The sequence below is a fragment of the Mixophyes fleayi genome, chromosome 4, assembly GCF_038048845.1.
Source record: "Mixophyes fleayi isolate aMixFle1 chromosome 4, aMixFle1.hap1, whole genome shotgun sequence".
Lineage (NCBI taxonomy): Eukaryota > Metazoa > Chordata > Amphibia > Anura > Limnodynastidae > Mixophyes > Mixophyes fleayi.
The window spans coordinates 37,994,902-38,015,697 of NC_134405.1; the positions used below are offsets into that span (position 1 = coordinate 37,994,902).

A 20,796-nucleotide genomic window follows, 5' to 3' on the forward strand; every position below is an offset into this window, starting at 1 on the left:
TAGCCCGCCTCTTCTTATCAGCGAAAGATTTATATTTGATAGATGTCTTCTTTAAACAGGTTTTGACCTGAGACCAGATATTTTTAAAGGTCTGACAAACAGTTTCCACCGCAGGAACTTGGGTGGGCGGGAGGGCAGGAAATTCCGGAAAAGACGGATGGTGACCGTGAACCACCAGCACTTGACTTTTTGAAGATGACTCCTGAGATCCATCTTCAACGTCCGATGACGTCATGAACGCCCGATGAGGAGGAAGGCGTTCAGACTGAACTTTATCACACAGATCCGTAGATGAAGGATCTTGTGGAGGAGGACCTGGTGGAATAGACGAATGCTGTCTTTTGAATGAAACCACTTGGGAGAGACAACGATGATGACATTCAGTTCCCCAAGATGTAACTCGAGGAGTGCGCCAGTCAATCTGGGGAGAGTGACACTGAAGCCATGGAAGGCCTAAGACAATCGGACTTGTCGTAACAGGAAGGATCAAAAACGATATTTCTTCATGATGCAGGGCACCAATCTGAAGGGTTACTGGAGACGTACTCTGGGTGATGAGACCGTTGATGAGACGTGATCCATCTATAGCCGTCACAGTAATGGGTGTTTTTAAGGTAATCACTGGTAGAGACCATTGATTTACTAATGATTTGGAAATAAAATTTCCTGCTGCTCCGGAATCAATCAATGCCTGTGACTCAAAGGTTTTGGTAGCAAAGGAAATAGTCACATCAAAAGCGCAGACTTTAGATTTCATAGACGATGGAGAGGACTGCAGGAACCCTAACCTTATCTCCCCAGTATTGGTTAGAGCCCGGCATCTCCTGGGACAAGAATTGAGCATATGCGTAGAATCGGCACAATAGATACAAAGTCTATTCTTTATTCTTCGGTCCCTCTCCTCTAAAGTTAATTTGGAGCGACCTATCTCCATGGGTATCACCGGAGATGAAGCTGGGTGAAATTGAGGATTTGAGAGAGGAGGTGTTTTAACCGAAGTTGTTTTCTCAGGTTCTCTTTCACGAAACCTCAGGTCTACCCGATGGCAAAGAGAGATCAAATCATCTAAAGAGGAGGGTAGTTCTTGTGAAGTCAGTGCGTTTTTAATTTTATCGGAAAGCCCCTGCCAGAAGGCGGCAACTAGTGCTTCAGTGTTCCACTGAAGTTCAGAGGCTAAGATCCTAAATCGAATGACGTACTGAGCCACAGTGCGAGATCCTTGGCGAAGACGGAGAATGCTGGATGCAGCGGAAATGACACGACCTGGTTCATCGAATACACTTCGGAACGTGGAAATAAACTCGGCACTATCCTGTAACAATGGATCGTTTCTTTCCCACAGAGGGGAAGCCCATGCGAGAGCTTGTCCAGAAAACAATGAAATAAGATAGGCCACTCTGGAACGATGGGTAGAAAAATTTTGAGGTTGGAGCTCAAAATGAACTGAGCATTGAGTAAGAAAACCCCTACAAGTTTTGGGGTCTCCATCGTATTTTGACGGAGTAGGCAGGTGAAGCGTGGAAGCTGTAAACACCTGGGATGGCACTGGGGAAACGGAGGAAGGCACAGGAGCATCAACAGTAGTTGTGGCATCTTGTACAGACGGTCTTTGGGAGGCTAAGGCCTGGTAACACCGCAGTAAATGCCGTTGGCGAACTTCCTGTTGCTCAATACGAGTAACCAGATGCCGCAGCATCTCTTTGGCTGTAGGTTCCGTATCTGGGTCTGTCATGGCCTGATCTTACTGTCACGGGCACTAGGAGTCTTTACCCAGGGATCACCAGGTGATAGGCTTACCAGAGCAGTATAGGTGGTAATATGGTACTCTGGTAGCAGGGTGATCACGGAACAGGAAATAGCAGATGATGAGATGCTCAGGAAAGTCTATGACTAGCAGCACTGGCAATATGGAGGTAGTAATACACGAGGAACTGTATGGACAAAGGACACGTGAAGGTAGTCAGTGGTCTGCGGTAGCAAGTTGTACCACTGCTATAGTGAGGAGGAATGTCCAACAGAAACGAGGGGGTGATGAGAGTCAGCGGTCTGCAGATAGCAAGTTGTACCGCTGTCTGAGTGAAGGAGTGGAATCCAAGTGGAGGTATCCGGGTAGTCAGTGGTCTGCGATAGCAAGTTGTACCACTGCTATGTGAGAGGATACTGGAACAGGTGATACAGGAAACAGGGATCAGTGGTCTGCCTTCAGCAAGTTGTACCACTGAATATATATGTGAGGAGGTGCACGGGGAGAGACTGCAACACAAGATATACACGGGCACCTTGACTTTGAACCACAGTGATATGCACAATATAAATGTATAGATGACTGAACAATACTGCCAATATAGAAAGTCTCTTGAAGTAGTCCAGCATAAGATAACACAGTCAATGATGGCAATAGACTCAGCGGATAGCACACTCCAGAGGAGAACCAACACAGTCCAGCAAGGTATGCAATACACAGCACAGTCAATGAGAAGTATGCATACCGTGGTTCAGGAGGCAGTCAGACAGGAGTGCAGAGATACCTGAACGGCAGGAGGCCGGCAGGATGCGAAGTCCCTGGATGGGTGAAGCGGTGGTCTAGTAGGTGCAGCGCACGGGTAGGTAGACCAGCAGGGAACACAGGAAAGCGTGGAGAGCGGATCAGCAGTAGATGGATGAGTAGTGCTGAGGAGTAGCAGCAGCGGGTCTCTGCGGGAACACGGAGGTAGCCAATAGCAACCAGCAGGTGCCGTAACGATGGGACACGGGAGAGCAGAGTTGAACAGGCACTGTTGATCACGGAGAATAGCGGGTAGCAATAGTGGAGGCAGACTCAAGGAAACACGGGAGCGTTGACAAGGACTGAAGACTGAAGCGCACAGAGGCAGCGGATAGGAATCAGCCAAACAGTCACGATGAAACACAGACGGGTTGCAGGTTGAAGACTGTAGTGCACGGAGGCAGCGGATAGGCATCAGCTAACAGTCCCAATAATAAATGGTAGAGTAGAAGTGGTTAGAAGACTGTAGTGCACGGAGGCAGCGGATAGGAATCAGCTCACAGTCACGATGATACAGTAGATGGTAGAAGTGGTATGGGAACCACAGTAGGAGAAGTGGTTTGAAGACTGTAGTGCACGGAGGCAGCGGATAGGAATCAGCTCACAGTCACGATGATACAGTAGATGGTAGAAGTGGTATGGGAACCACAGTAGGAGAAGTGGTTTGAAGACTGTAGTGCACGGAGGCAGCGGATAGGAATCAGCTCACAGTCACGATGATACAGTAGATGGTAGAAGTGGTATGGGAACCACAGTAGTAGAAGTGGTTTGGAAACCACAGAGGTAGAAGTGGTTTGGAAACCACAGGAATCAGCTGGGCTGAATAAACGAGGAAACACAGGAACACCTTCAGAGACTCATGGGGAATGAGACTCCAAGATCAGGCAATGTGGTGTTGACCACAGGTGCTTAATATAGGGAGGTTGCCTGATCTGCCAATTAAGTTAAAGGAACATACACTGGAGGTATAGAAAGGGCTGCGCATGCGCAGTCCCTCAGGATGGAGGACGGCCACGGTTCCTAAATGTCCGGGAAGAAGCACTCACAGTCCGGTGAGTGACACAGCCAATCAGATGATCACATTAGTTGGTTTGATGACACCAGGCTGCTAATAGCTGATATTTGGTTGCTATTGGCTACAACACATTCTTGTTCTTCACATCTTGTTTTTAAATAAATCCCAAGGAGCTCACATTGTTTTCCAGGCTACTAATAAAGATCCTTCATAGATTATTGCACATTAGAAGAATACACATAACTAACACACAGTGACATAGTACATAGTGATACAAATCAGATAGGACTGTACTGCATATAGACTCTCTGTAATTACCATTTACGTTACTGGCAGATGTTTCTATAACACCGAATGTTGAATAAAATCTTAATTGGATAAATGTGTAGATTCTGTTTTTTTTTTATGTTATTTCATTTTAAGTAATGTTAAATGTATACACATAACTAACAAATAGATTTTTTGGGAAATACTACCTGTACCATGCGCTAGTCCAGGGAGGCAGCAGGAGATTAGGGAGGTTAATGTGTGGCTAAAAAATTGATGTAGGAAGGAGGGTTTTGGATTCCTAGAGCACTGGGCTGATTTCACTGGTCAGTTATCATCTTTATTGTTGAGATGTATTGTACCAGGATGAGGAGGGGGCTGCGGTGCTAGGGGAGAGGATGGTTAGAAGATTGGAGGAGATTTTTAAACTAAGCTCCAGGGAGGAGGGCCAAGCAAGTATTTATGGGATAGACATTGAGCGTTTTAAGGAGGAATTTAACAAGAGTCAAGGGGGTGGAGAGGGGGGAAAGGGAAGCACAGCCAATAAGAAGAGGCCCTTGTTAAAGCACAAAGGAATACCTAAGGGAGGTAATGGACTTAAGTCTATGCTTGTAAATGCAAGAAGCCATAAAGGTAAAATGGTGGAGTTAGAATTGGTAGCAATGAATGAGCAATATGATATTATAGGTATGACGAAGACCTGGTGGGATTATACACATGACTGTGGAGTCAACTTGGAAGGATATACTCTCTTCAGGAGGGATTGGGTAAATAAAAGGGGCTGAGAATTATGTTTTTATATTAGGCCAGAGATAAAACCAATTATTCAAAAAGTTATTTACTAGAAAATTGGTGATAATATAGAGGCATTGTGGGTGGAAATATCCAGTGGAGGAGAAAGTTCAGAGAAGTTGCTGATAGGGATATGCTATAAACCACCAGTTATTAGTATGATTGAGAAAGCCCAACTTCTACAGCAAAAGGAAAAGGCTACACAACAAGGTCAAGTTTTAATTATGGGGAGTTCTAATTATCCAGACATTGATTGGAGTACTGAGGCCTGTGGTATAGCTATTGGAACAGGTTTCTGAACACGCTAAAAGACCACTACATGTCCGAATTAGTAGAGAAACCAACTAGAAACTGGACTATACTGGACCTAGTAATAGCAAATAATGTCCCAATTAGTAGAGGAACAAATAATGAAGACGTAATATCAAATATTCAAGTAAGGGAGCACTTGGGAAACAGTGATCATAATATGGTCTCATTTGAAATTAGTTTCCAGAAGCAATGTTATAAGGATCAACTAGGGCTTTAAACTTTAGAAAGACAAATTTTAATATGCTAAAGGAGTCTATAAAGTGCATAGACTGGGACAAAGATTTTGAAGAAAAAAATATAAAAGTAAAGTTGGCTGTCTTTAAAATGTTGGACACATACACGTATAAGTTCATTCCAATGGAAAGTAAATGTAAAAGAATTAAGTCTAAAGCAATGTGGATAAATAAAAAGGCAAGAGAAGAAATGCAAAGGAAGAAGCGTGCATTTAAACTGTTTAAGTCTAAAGGGTCTGAGGAATCCTTCTATAGGTACAAGGATTGTAATAAAACATGCAAAAAGAAAATTAGATTTGCTAAATTAGAAAATGAAAAACAAGTTGCAAAAGAAAGTGCTTGGGGTGTGACATTTACCCCTGCTCCAAAAAATCTATTTTCTGGTGTTGAAATTATTATATACAAGCACTTTATATTTCTGAATTTGCACTACAAGTGTTTGGGGTGTCAGATATTCCCCTCTTTGATCAAAGCTATTTTCTGGTGTTGAAATTATTATATACCAGCACTATATATTTCTGAATTTGCATTACAAGTGTTTGGGGTCTCATTAAAATTGATTCACAGCAGTCCACATATGAGCAGGATCAGCAAGCAGCTGATGGCAGCAGTCCTGATGGTAGTCTTCCCTGTACGTCATCTGGTAAAGCCTATGTAAAAGTACATAGTCTTTTTAAGTCAGGGGGAAAAACACACAAAAAACCCCTTTTACCATGTTGAAGAGAAAAAGAGCTGTAACTGATGAAAAGTTAACTGCAGAGAAAAAAAAATGACAACATGCCATTCTACACACGCAGTGGCAAAGAAAGAATGAGGCCTTCGTCTTTCTCTATTAGTGCGCGATCTAAATATATTACTGAGCCTTCTTCTTGTAAGGTCACTCGCAGGGCTGATCAACTACTAGGCTGACCAGGCTGCAGCCTGGGGCGCTGGGGGGCGCAGCGCGGTACATTAGCAAGCTGGTTTTTTTTCTTTTTTGTTTTTTTCTTCAAATACCGGTGATCTTTTTCCTCTGATGGGCCGCCCCTGGCCACAAGGGGGCGGTCCCACATGTTCCTATACCCAATCACGCAGCTAACAGCATCTGATGCTGTTAGCTGCTGCTGTTAGTCAGTGTATTGCTTAGTGTGGTCACGTGAGATCTCACATCTCACGTGACCACACTAATCACAGAGAGCGCGCCCGCAGTGACAGTGCAGCTAACAGTGTCGGATGCTGTTAGCTGCGTGTGAAGATGACAGAAGCGCCGGCTGGTGAGAGGAGGAACAGAAGACAGCAAGGTAAGTGCAGCTTGTTAAATATCAGGGGGGAGGGGAGACACATCGGATGTGGAGGGGGGGGAGATGACTGGGGGGGATTAATAAACTGGCTAATGTGGCTAACGAGGGGGGGGGGTCTTATAAATTGGATATGGGGGGATTAATGAACTGACTAGTATGGATTGGATAGGGGGGATTAATGGAGTGAAAATGGGGAGGTAATGAACTGGTTAGAGGGGGGGCTTATGAATTGGATGGGGGGATTAATGGAATGGTTAGGGGGGATTAATGAAGTGCAAATGGGGATTAATGAACTGGCTACAGGGGGGGCTTATAAATTGGATAGGGGGTGCTTATGAATTGGATGGAGCGGGTTAATGAAATGGCTAGGGGAGGGGATTAATGAAGTAAAAATGGGGAGGTAATGAACTAGCTAGAGGGGGGTTAATGAATTGGATAGGGGGGATTAATGAAATGGCAATAGGGAGGTAATGAACTGGCTACAAGGGGGGGTTAATGAATTGGATAGGGGAGTCATACACTGTCTGTTGCGGGTCGATAGGGGGGATGAATTGGCTGGTGGGGGAGGTGATGAAATAGCTTGAGGATCTCTGTATTGTGTGGCGGTGATGTGGATGCTGACTGTGGTTTCAGCGGTCACTAGAATACTAAATACTAGATAGACAGGGCTGGTAGATGTTACTATATGAGTGTAAATAAATTTCATATATTTTATTGTCTATGTCTGTACTAGGGGGTTGTTTTGTATCATTCAGGGTTTGTTAAAATTTGGCACTATAATACAATTTTTGCACATTTTAAATACAGGACTCCCAAGTTTCCAGAAGCCAGGCAACGGACAACGCTCCAAGAACAAGCAAAAGAGAACACCAGGTAGTCTACGCTGCAAGATCAGGTAAGAGAGGAAGTGCATAATGAAGTGTGTTTTAGGTATTAATTAATGTTTTACAATTTTGTTTACATATATCTATCTATATATATATATATATTTATTTTTTATTTACCCACACATTGGTGCGGGGGGGGGGGGGGCGGTAACCAGTGTAGTAGCCTAGGGCGGCTGTAACCCTTAATCAGGCCCTGGTCACTCGTGACCAAGCAAGACCAAGTAATTCGGAGTTGAGCTGATCTTCTGTGTTACTGTGATGTTTGCTAACAGTATTCAGAGAATTCCAATGTTTTATATTTGTGACAATAAGGAAAAGTGGGAGCTTGGGCAAAGAGTTGAACCAATGTACAGCTTACTCTAACTGCCGCCCTCATGCCAGATATCGTCCCTTCCTCTGTTTATTCCAGACCAGACAATGAACTTAGACATTACTACCACAGGTATGGTAATTATTCCCCACATATTGACCTAACAAGCCCACATCAAAATGGAACAATAATTGGTATCTAGTTGATATAAGGAAATATCTTTTGAATCCTTGCATTGTTACCTCACTACAAATATTTGATTAATCATCCATTCAACAATAAATAGCAACTCAAATAAATGCCAGACTCCCATTGCTGAACTTTTTCATTGGTTATAGCCCCAGGGAGTTCTGGGAAATCCAACACATCTACATTACCTCCGCACTTTACCGAAAACTGTCACTATGGAACATTCATGCACCAGTAATGGACCAAAATCTAACTATAGGTAACAAACAAATAATAATTATTCCCCCACTGTTTGATTGTATATATGTTTTAGTGTTATTCTGTTTATATGTTTTCATTATGCAAGCAATAATCCCAAGTATAAGCTATAAAATAATCATTTATAAATGCATAAAATACATGTATATTCATAGTAATTGTTGATAATGATGGGACATTCTATTATAAATATATTAGTAGGAATTGTCCACCCAAATTCTACATATGTGTCACATAACTAGATTCCCCAAAATCTGGTACCCCAGATGCATTGGGAATATGTGATGTATAAATTTACATATCACGTCCTTGTTAGTGCTAGTTACACAGACAGGTCACAATCAGAGCCCTGGAGCAGAGGAAGATTCCTCAGCAGTGGATTTGCTTCACCTTCATCTCTTATGTAGCAGTATAATGTTAGTGTGGGAAGAGCGGGCACACAAGGAGGTCGTGTAACACAGGAGTCTCTGCACGGCCAATAGGCCAGTCTGGCTCTGAGAGAAACAATAGTTTATCAGTGCTCACCAACACCAATACAAGGGGAGAAGCATAGCAGAAGTCACATGATGCTTCCATACATCACTCATCTAGTACAGTTGTGCCTCTGGCTACACAGAAAATTACTCATTGCTGATAGAAGTTCTGTGCTGCCCCCTGCTGTAACCAAGGGATAGTGTTCTGGGATGCACTGTTATAATAAAGCATGTGGGAGACACACGTACCAGGTGGAGTCTTATGACACTAAGATCAAAATGTTGACCTCAATGCCAGGTCCTATATTTCAGACAGACAATAGTTAGTAATGCACGTCTTCTATGTGGCTGGTTGCAGCAATAATCAGAAAGTTACATTTTTGCCAGTACTAATAACTTACAAATATAATGTTTGAAGAAATTAGAATCTGAAGCTGAGAATCAAAGTTCTCCAAAGAGAACAGACAATTACACTGACAGCCCTGTATCTGAGCATAATTTGGATACCCCCAATAATGACAGTCCAAGGGTTTCCAGGCCACATGGACAGCAGTGATATACATGGCACAGAGATAACTGCAAGAAAATGATGTCTGCATTATTCTCTCACAGTCACCTCCATGACATGTGTCTCATTGCAGGACACGTGGACAATAGCTCATTCCCCTGCTGTATGCGTTGTTTTTTAATTTTTTTAAAATGTAATTTCTGTACATTATACATGAGGATTCTCAGAGCAATTGCATCTTAAAAATGACACTTAAGCACATTTTAGATTTAATAGAATAAAAACATACTGAGAACTGAGGCAGAACAAAAGAAGTAATATCGTGTAGGTATCTAAATATGCAGAAGACAATTACACTCAAATATGGCAAAATGCATGTACATACAGATAAAGAATGGAAGTCTAGAATTAGACACTGAAGGATTAATGTACAGTTGGACGCAGAGTGCGTTTCATGGCAGAAATAACGCGTTTCACTACAGCGCATGTGCACTGAATATTACTTGTGTCCATATGTAGAGCCTGCTTTTCATACCTTGATGTTTTTACCATATTATTATCACTATCCCTCTATGTTTCCTGGTCGAGGATGTATAAGAAGAAAGAGCAGTTGAGCCTTTATATTAAGGATTATTTGAAAGTATTGTATTATATTGTATGAACGTACAATATTTTATTTATTTCACGGTGTGTGTATGTTATACGGCTTATTTGTATTTTTTACAAGGTGTATGTTATATAACTTATTTCTATTTATTACAAGGTGTGTGTGTGACTTATTTGCATTTATTGCAAGGTGTGTGTGTTTGTGTGTTATATTGCTTATCTGTATTTATTACAATGTGTGTGTGTTATATGGCTTTTATATTTATGACAAGGTGTGTGTGTTATATGACTTATTTGCATTTATTACAATGTGTGTGTGTTATATGGCTTATTTTTAACAGTGAATCATTTTAGAATCAGAGTTACAGCTGATATATAATACAGGTATTTCTGCTCACACTGTCTCCTAGGTAAATTCTAAATAAAATGTCCATTTGTTGATATAAGTGACTTTAGGAATGTTTATATCTCATCTACATGTGAAGGATGTGTACATGAGAAGCTGTTCTGATGAATGAAAATTTACATATTTTCCTAGACCCTAACAGGTCACACTGTCTGCCTAGACAATAGGTGGATCCTAAACAAAAGGTCCATTTGTTGACATAACAAGATGTTGGAGACTGCTGTGATCTAACTAAGATGTAAGATGTTACCACCTGACAAGGTCTAATTAGAATTTTCCTTTGTACTATGTGACCTTATTGCAAGTACAAGATGTGGGCTATGAGGCTTATTTGTATTTATTTCGAGGTATGTGTTATATGGCTTATTTGCATTTCTTTTTAGGTGTGTGTGTTATTTGGCTTATTTGTCTTTATTAAAAGATGTGTGTGTTATATGTCTTATTTGTATTTAATTCAAGGTGTGTGTGTTATTTGGCTTATTTATATTTATTGCACGGTGTGTGTCATATGGCTCATTTATATATCTTACTAGGTGTGTGTGTAATATGGCTTGTGTGTGCTTATTTCAAGGTGTGTGTTATATGGCTTGTTTTTAGTTATTAGAAAGTGTGTGTTATATGGCTTATTTGTATTTTTTACAGTGTGTTTGTTTTATGACTTATTTATATTTATTTCAATGTATGTGATATATGGATTATTTGCATTTATTACAGGGTGGGTGTGTGTGTGTTGAGTGGCTTATTTACATATATTACAAAGTGCGTGTGTTATATGGCTTATTTGTATTTATTTCAAGGTGTGTGTGTGTGTTATACTGCTTTTTTATATTTATGCAAGTTGTTTGTGTGTTTATAGGACTTATTTATTATAAGATGTGTATTATATGACTTATTTATATATATTATCAAGTCTGTGTTATATGACTTATTTATATTTATTACAAGATGTGTGTTATATGGCTTATTTGTATTTATTATAAGGTATGTGTATTATATGTCTTATTTATATTTATTACAAGGTGTGTATGTTATATGGCATATTTATATTTATTACAAGGTGTATATGTTATTTGCCTTATTTGTATTTATTATAGGTTGCATGTGTTATATGGCTTATTTGTTTTTATTACAAGGTGTGTGTTATATGGCTTATTTTTAAAAGTGAATCATTTTGGATCAGAGTTACAGCTGATATATAATACAGGTATTTCTGCTCACACTGTCTCCTAGGTAACTTCTAAGCCAAAAGTCAATTTGTTGATATAACAGGGAATCAGAAACTACTATTATCTAATTAGAATGAAAGAATTTGCCAAATACCTGATTAGAATTTTCCTTTCTAGTAAGTGACTTTAGAAATATTTATATCTAATTTACATGTGAAGGATGTGTACATGAGAAGCTGCTGGGAGGAAAGAAAATTTACATATTTTCCGAGACCCTAACAGGTCACACTGTCTGCCTAGACAATAGGTGGATCCTAAACAAAAGGTCCATTTGTTTACATAACAGGATGTTGGAGACTGCTGTGATCTAATTAAGATGCAAGATGTTACCACCTGACAAGGTCAAATTAGAATTTTCCTTTGTACTATGTGACCTTAGGTGACAAACAGTCTGAGAATACTTTTTGGTCATCCCGGGAACTATTGAAGAGAGATGGGGAGTAATAACTATAAATAGGCTGTATCAGGCTGGTGTTAGTTGGTGGTTGGTGGTTGGAGAGCTGGAAGGATGGAACAGTAAGAATAAGCAGGAGGAATAGAGAGAGAAGGAGAAAACTGCAGAATAAGGTAATTATATTTTGCATCAGAATATATTCACAGATGTACAAATGATTGCAGATATTATGTTGCAGATATTGTCTTTTTTTTTAGCAATGTGTGATGTGTTCTTGCCTTTATATCCATTATACAGTTAGTATTGCAATCTAACAGAATTATAATTGTGAGAGTACACTACTATGTGTTATATATGCTGAGTGTTGTATTATCTATTAGCAAATATTGTTTTGCAAAATGAGGCTGGGGTTATATGACTTGTACTTTATATACCCAGATAGCTCACTTTATATATTATGTATCTAATTAATCCTAAATTTGTCAGAATAATTATATGTTCAAATAGTATCATAGATAGATAGATAGACAGGATACATAGAGTAAATACAGGAATAATATACTTACCACATAATCTAAATCAACTCCTGTTGAACAATAACTTAAAATTTAAGCCCAAATAGTTTCATGAACCATCCATTGAACGTGTGATAATAAATGTATGATGGAAATAAAGGATTTCTACCCGAGTACTGTAGCAGTACTGTGGGATCCTTTGTGTAATATACATCTATACATTTCTATAAGTACTATGAATCATGTTTGTAATAAATATTTATGTATTATCCATCAGTACTATATACACATATATACATCATCTATCAGTACTGCTGTACCATGTGTGTAATATAAATTAATATGCCCTACATCAGTATAGTGGGATCGTGTGTATAATCTATATATTCTCTATCAGTACTGTGCGGTTATACAGGATATTTTCACTGGCACTTTGCAAATTTTTAGTGATTTTTAAAATCTCTTAATAGACTATGTGTATTATCTTAATAAGTATTGGTATCTGCGGTGGGAGGATAGAGTTCTCTTATCTGCACAATTAACTGGCAAATGGGGTCCAAATAATGTGACAATGTGCACAAAGATGAAAGCAATGGTCAATATCTGAGTCATATCTGTTAATGCATATAAATATAGTTCATGTTCCTTGTACAATATAATACTACTACTGTTAATGTAGGTTCACCCGGGGTAATTATTAAATAATAATATAAATAATAAAATCATCTTTTTTTTTGACAGGCGAATTAATGAGCTAGATTCCCATTGAGAACAGAAGACTTCTCAGAAAAGGACATTTTTCTCTGAGCATCAACAACCAACAAGTCATATCGTCCACCATTCTTCTTTAACTACAAGTTTTTCACACAAACTGTTCCTATTTTTCAATACGAGAATCCTTGTACACGTAACTTGTTACTAATCAAACACATGATGCGTCTCAAAGGAGAGAAGTCATTTCCATGTTCTGAATGTGACAATTGTTTTCAAACAAGGTCAGAACTTGTAAAACATGAATGGATTCACAGAGGAGAACGTCCATTTAAATGCTCTGAATGCAGGAAATGTTTTACCTACAAGTCAGATCTTGTAAAACATCAGAGGATTCATACCGGAGAGAAACCATTTAAATGCTCTGAATGCAGCAAATGTTTTACTTACAAGTCAGATCTTGTTAAACATCAGAGGATTCATACCGGAGAGAAACCATTTAAATGCTCTGAATGCAGCAAATGTTTTTCTTACAAGTCAGTTCTTGTAAAGCATCAGAGGATTCACACAGGAGAGAAACCATTTAAATGCTCTGAATGCAGTAAGTTCTTTACCCAGGCTTCACATCTTGCTCAACATCAGAGGATTCACACAGGAGAAAAACCATTTAAATGCTTTGAATGCAGTAAGCTCTTTACCCAGGCTTCACATTTTGCTGAACATCAGAGGATTCACACAAGAAAAAAACCTTTTAAATGCACTGAATGCAGTAAGTGTTTTAGCCACAAGTCATATCTTGTAAAACATCAGAAGATTCACACAGAAGTAAAACCATTTAAATGCTCTGAATGCAGCAAATGTTTTTCTGACAAGTCAGTTCTTGCAAAACATCAGAGGATTCACACAGGAGAGAAACCATTTAAATGCTCTGAATGCAGTAAGTACTTTACCCAGGCTTCACATCTTGCTGAACATCACAGGATTCACACAGGAGAAAAACCATTTAAATGCTCTGAATGCAGTAAGTACTTTACCCAGGCTTCACATCTTGCTGAACATCAGAGGATTCACACTGGAGAAAAACCATTTAAATGCTCTGAATGCAGCAAATTCTTTACCCAGGCTTCACATCTTGCTGAACATCAGAAGATTCATACTGGAGAAAAACCTTTTAATTGCTCTGAATGCAGCAAGTGTTTTAGCCACAAGTCATATCTTGTAAAACATCAGAAGATTCACACAGAAGTAAAACCTTTTAAATGCTCTGAATGCAACAAGTGCTTTACTCAGGATTCACATCAGGTTGAACATCAGAGGATTCACACAGGAGAAAAACCATTTAAATGCTTTGAATGCAACAAGTGATTTACTCAAAAGATAACACTTGTCACTCACCAGAAGATTCACACACAAGAGTCACCCTGAGAATACTGAATGTAACATACATTTTATAACCAAGTTAACTTGCTGTATCATCATATTATCCATACAGGGTAAAGGCAATTTTCATTTTTTTTCATGTGACAAATGTTTTATATAAAATCAAAGTCTAAAGCCTTAAATGTCAAAGAAGACTGAAGAGGTCTGGTTATTAGACTTGTGGTTATCTTCACCCGGGATGGTCTCCATTGAACTAGAACTATATATACAAACAATGATAATGGAGCATCCCTTCCTGAGCTCTGCAATATACTGCTGTTCTGTTCATCCAGGTGCTGGGACTAGGAGAAGAAAGATCTTTCTATCCAGTAGATAGTTCCAGCAGCTCTTCTCAGTACTGGGATCCCTTCTATGACAGACAGAGCTATGAGTACTGAATATTTCTACAGGAACACTGCACACTGTCCTGTATCACACTAGAAGTGTTCCTATTGGTCCCTGTTATTCCTTCTTATTCTTTCCCTCATACCTTTCTATTGTTGTCTTATCTCTCTCTGACATGACTACTTTGTACTGTTCAGTAACATGATGCAAGTAATACACTGGTTGTTGTATTTCATAGCAACCAATCAGATGATCACATTAGTTGGTTTGATGACACCAGGCTGCTAATAGCTGATATCTGGTTGCTATTGGCTACAACACATTCTTGTTATTCTCACCAGGTTATTAAATAAATCCCAAGGAGCTCACATTGTTTTCCAGGCTACTAATAAAGATCCTTAATAGATTACTGCACATTAGAAGAATACACATAACTAACAAACAGTGACATAGTACATGTGATACAAATCAGATAGGACTCTCCTGCATATAGACTCTCTGTAATTACCATTTATGTTACTGGCAGATGTGTCTATAACACTTAATGTTGAATAAAACCTAATTGGATAAATGTGTAGATTCTGTTTTTTATTGTTTTTTTTATTTTAAGTAGCAGCACATTAAATGTATACACATAACTAACAAATAGTTTTTTTGGAACTACTACCTGTACAATGCGCTAGTCCAGGGAGGCAGCGGGAGATTAGGGAGGTTAAGCGTGGCTAAAGATTGGTGTAGGAAGGAGGGTTTTGGATTCTTAGAGCACTGGGCTGAACTCTCGGTCAGTTGTCATCTTTATTGTAGAGATGGATTGTACCTGGACGAGGAGGGGGCTGCTGTGCTAGGGGAAAGGATGGTTAGAAGTTTGCAGGAGATTTTAAACTAGGCTTCTGGAGAGAGGGTCAAGCAAGAATTTATGGGATAGACATTGAGAGTAGTAAGGAGGAATTTAACAAGAGTCAAGGGGGTGGAGAGGGGGAAATGGAAGCACAGCCGATAAGAAGAGGCCTTTATTAAAGCAAAAAGGAATACCTAAGGGAGGCAATGGACTTAAGTGTATGCTTGTAAATGAAAGAAGCCTGACAGGTGAAATGGTGGAATTATAACTAGTAGCAATGAATGAGCAGTATGATATTATAGGCATTACTAAGACCTGGTAGGATGATACACATGACTGGGCAGTTAACTTGGAAGGATATACTCTCTTCAGGAGGGATATGGTAAATAAAATGGGATCAGGAGTATGTTTTTTATATTAAGCCAGAGATAAAACCAAGTATTCAGGAAGTTATTGACGAGAATATTGGTGATAATATAGAGACACTGTGGGTGGAAATATCCAGTGTAGGAAAAGATCAGAGAAGTTGCTTATAGGGATTTGCTATAAACCACCAGTTATTAGTATGATTGAGGAAGCTCAACTTCTACAGCATATTGAAAAGGCTACACAACTAGGTCAAGTTTTAATTTTAGGAAGTTTTTATTATCCAGACATTGATCGGAAGTACTGACACTGCGGTGCTGCTATATGCAACAGGTTTCTGAACACGCTAAATGACCAGTACATGTCCCAATTAGTAGATAAACGTCTAGAAAACGGACTATACTGGACCTGGCAATAACAAATAAGTAGACGCAATATCAATATCTAAGTGAGGGGAGCACTTGGGAAACAATGATCATAATATGGTCTCATTTGAAATTAGTTTCCAGAAGCAACGGGTATAAGGGATCAACTTTAGAAAGGCTAATTTTAATATGCTAAAGGAGTCTATAAAGTGCATAGACTGGACAACTTTTTTGAAGAAAAAAATACAGAAGCAAAGTGGACTGTCTTTAAATTGTTGGACACATACACGTATAAGTTCATTCCTATGGGAAGTAAATGTAAAAGATCTAAGTCTAAACCAATGTGGATAAATAAAAAGATAAGGAAAGAAATGCAAAGGAAGAAGTGTGCTTTTAAGTTGTTTAAGTCTGAAGGGTCTGAGGAATTCTTCGTAGGTACAAGGACTGTAATAAAACATGCAAAAAGGAAATTAGATTGGCTGAATTAGAAAATGAAAAACAAGTTGCAAAAGAAAGTAAGACAAACCCCAAAAAGTTTTTTAAGTATATAAATGGCAAAAGGATTTAAAAGATAATATAGGACCTCTAAGAAGTGAGATGGGTGAACTGATAATGAAATTAAGGAAAAGAGCAGAGATATTAAACACTTTCTTTCCTCAGTATTTACTTGAGAGGAACAAATGGTAGGATTTTACAGTGCCACACAAGAGGTTAGTTTACAAAATAAGGGAACTGGGTCTTGGAAACAACATTTGTACTTGGGTCGAAAAATGGTTAGAGAATAGGGAACATTTTCTAATTGGTCAAAACTTTCAAGTGAAGTACCTCGAGGTTCCGTGCTGCGGCCACTTCTTTTTTAATATATTTATTAATGACCTGGGTGATGGTTTAGAGAGTAAAGTTTCCATTTTTGCAGATGATACTAAACTTTGTAAGGTAATAAAATCAGAGAAAAATGTATTTTCTCTACATGGATCCTGAAAAGGTCATTAAATGGGATTAATTTAATGGAAAAGGATTTGGGAGTGTTCATAGACAGAAGACTTAGCAGTAGTGCTCAATGTCAAGCAGCAACTGCAAGGGCAAATAAAGTATTGGCATGCCTAAAAAAGGGCATAGATGCAAGGGAAGACAGTGTAATTTTGCCACTGTTTAAATCGGTGGTAAGACCTCATCTTGAATATGCAGTACAGTTCTGGGCAACACTCTATAAATAAGATATTTTAAACTAGAAAGGGTTCAGAGAAGGGCGATAAAATTGATAAAGGGTATGGAGTTATTAAGTTATGAGAAAAGGTTAGCCCGGTTTAGGCATGTTTACTTTATAAAAGAGATGTCTAATAGGGGATATGATTACTATGTACAAATACATTAAGGTTCAATATAGAGAACTTTCATGGGAACATTTTAGCCCATGAAGTATACACAGGACACGCAGTCACCCCCTAAGGTTAGAGGAGAAGACGTTTCACAATCAGCAAAGGAAGCGGATCTTTACAGTAAGGATAGATATGGAATTCATTGCCAGGGAAGGTTGTGATGGCAGATTCTATTATATGTTTAAGAAAGGGTTAGACAAATTTTTTACGGAAAAGTGTTTCCAGGGATACGACCCTTAATTAAAATGAAGGAAATTAGTGGATATGGGGAAAAAATAAGACTGCAATATTGGGTCTGAAGGGATTTTTCCTGATTGAAACAGATTGCCGCTTGCTTAATCTGGATCAATTTCCAATATAAGTGAGGGATCACAGGAGATCCATAATAAGTTGAACTTTAAGGAATGATGTCTTTTTCCAACCTCATCAACTATGTAACATAGTACACACTCATTGTCTTACCTCCCCCTCATACCTCCTTCTCCTCTGACCTCTCTATCACTGTCGACAACTACTCTATCTCTGCTGTTCCCCAACTTCGCTGCCTGGGTGTCATCCTCGACTCCTCTCTCTCCTTTGCCCCTCACATTCACTCTCTTGCCAATTCCTGCCGCTTTCAGCTACGCAACATTGCCCGCATTCAGCTCTTCCTCTCCCAGGATGCCACCAAATCTCTCATCCACTCTCTGATTATCTCCCGTTGGACTACTGCAACCTTCTCCTTATCGGCCTCCCCCTCTCTCATCTCGCTCCTCTTAGATCTGTACTCAACGCCGCTGCTAGGCTTATCTTCCTCTCTCACCGTTCCACTTCTTTCTCCTCACTCTATTAAGCCCTTCACTAGCTTCCCTTCCCCTACAGAATCCTTTTCAAGCTACCACTCTGACTTACAAGGCCCTCACCAACTCCACTGCTCCCTATATCTCCAACCTTATCTCTATTCACACTCCATCCCACCCACTGTGATCGTCCAACGATCGTCGCCTTTCTTCCCCTCTGATTATCTCTTCTCATGCACGTATCCAAGACTTCTCTCGTGCGGCTCCCCTCATTGGAACAAGCTCCCTCGCACCATCAGAACTTTCCCTAATCTGTCCTCTTTCAAACGAACATTAAAAACCCACCTTTTCTTAAAAGCCTTCCAGTCACGTGTCTAACCTCCCACCTGTTGGCTACCTCTCTGTCTCTTCCCTTCTTCCCATCTCCCCCCCCCTCCTCGACTCCGTCTCCGTTTCACCCATCTCTCCGTCTCATCCTTGTGTCTCTGTCTGTCTTCCCCTCCCTTTAGATTGTATGCTCCTTTCATCAGGGCTCTCCTACCTCCTGTTTCCATCACTTTTAACTTCACTCTCCAGCTACTCAGCTCACCTCCCCTCGGTCCTTCTGCCCTCCGACTCCTCTCGCTTCTTTCTGCTCCTCTCAGTGGCTCTTAACCTGTCATCTGCGGCCACCCTCTTGAGCTCAAGTTTCCAGCCTGTACTGATTATCCCCCACCCTCTCTTTCTAGCTGAGCTTTGAGCTCCCAGAGTTATAGTGCTTACTGTTGCTTGTACTGTGCTGTTTCACCTTGTGCTGTGCCATTGTTTGTCCTTGTACGGCACTATGGATATTTTGTGGTGCCCTATAAATAAAAATGAATAAAAAAATAATAATAATAATACTGAGACATATCAGACAGGACTGTCCTGTAAATAGACTGAATGTTCAAACAATACCTGGAATTACCATTCACGTTACTGGCAGATGTTTCCATAACACTTGATGTTGAATAAAAACTGATATGGATAAATGTGTAGAATCTGATTTTGATTGCAGAACTAATTTCTTTTTTCAACATTCATGAATATTGTACATTAATCTACTTTTTGGAAGATGGAACCAGGGGTGATATTTAGGTGGTCATGCCGGGCTGCCAATCTGGCAACCAATAAAATTATAGAGGGAGATCAGTAGATGGAAAGATATATAGTATAGTATATGTAACTTCCTGTTTTCCCTTGTCTCCTATCCTTCAGAAAAGCACCAATACCCAATATTAGAACCAGCACTAAGGAGCTAGGATGGGAATGACCTCTCATTGAAACAAGAGGCATGAGGAAAGGGGGAAATAGAAGGGATACAATTAGCACAAGCTGATCCTGTACCCAGTAGAGTGGTCGTAGCAAACAGGATCAGATTTCCTTACTGAGGAATAGAGGGAAGGCATTGGCATGCTGGTGGCAAAATTATTGGGGGAAAAAGAACAGAGAGGAAGAGGGCTGCTTGTGAGATATTACAGTCTAAAGGGGAGAGGCAAATAAATGGCGGTGATATGGAGAAGATGAGACAGGGGAGATGGGGTGAGTAAGGAGCAGAGCTGATACATTTTGATGAAGAAATGGTCTTTTAGAGCCTGTCTGAAGTCTTGGAGAGAGGTAGAGAGTCTGGTTGAGGAGGTAATGAGTTCCAGAGGAGATAGACACACATGAGACATTTTGGAGGCTGGAGTGTGAGGATGTAATGAGTAAGGAGGAGGGGCAGCGGTCTTTGGCAGAATGAAGAGTTTGGGAGGGAGTCATAGATGCTCTTCTTCATGCCATTGTTTCACACATTGTTATTTCAGTTACTTTCACCATCCTGTCAGCTTGATCCAGTCTGGCCGTTCTTCTCTAAATACTCTCATTAACAAAGCATTTTTGTAGAGAGTGGGGATTGTAAGGGGCCCAGGGTTAAGTGAGATGTCACCAGCAGCCATGTGTAGGAGCAGGGTGAAAAAGAGGACATGCAGGGATAATTTGTGGATGTTAGGTTTATTTAGTTTTATGTAAGCTGGTGAGTGTGGCGAGTGTGGTGCATGATGGAGAGATGTCAGAGATATGAATAACTGTGTATTAGCTATATAGGTAATCAGAGAGTTTGAAGGAACAGTTGATCCACAGTGTGCAGGGCAATGGAAGAGGTGAAGTGTACTTTACCAGCCCTGGCTGAGGGTAATAGAGAAGGCAGTTTCTGCAGCTCTAACATGATGAGGTCCAGGATGCTGACAAGTGATTGCAATGCTTCATAGATGTGAGAATATGTAAAAGTGGGAGCTTGGGCAAAGAGCTGAGCCCATGTACAGCTTACTCTAACGGCCGTCCTCATGCCAAATATCTTCCCTACCTTTCTTTTTCCAGAC

At 39.9% G+C, this 20,796-nt stretch overlaps 1 protein-coding gene across 1 annotated transcript in view; it reads left to right on the top strand.

The window, feature by feature from the left end:
- Nucleotides 1–20,796, top strand: part of LOC142150627 (uncharacterized) — a 209,826-nt gene that overhangs the window by 129,567 nt on the left and 59,463 nt on the right. Inside the window, 1 exon segment of the mRNA XM_075205823.1 lies at nucleotides 13,245–14,288. Within this exon segment, the coding sequence (XP_075061924.1) occupies nucleotides 13,245–14,288 (1,044 nt within the window).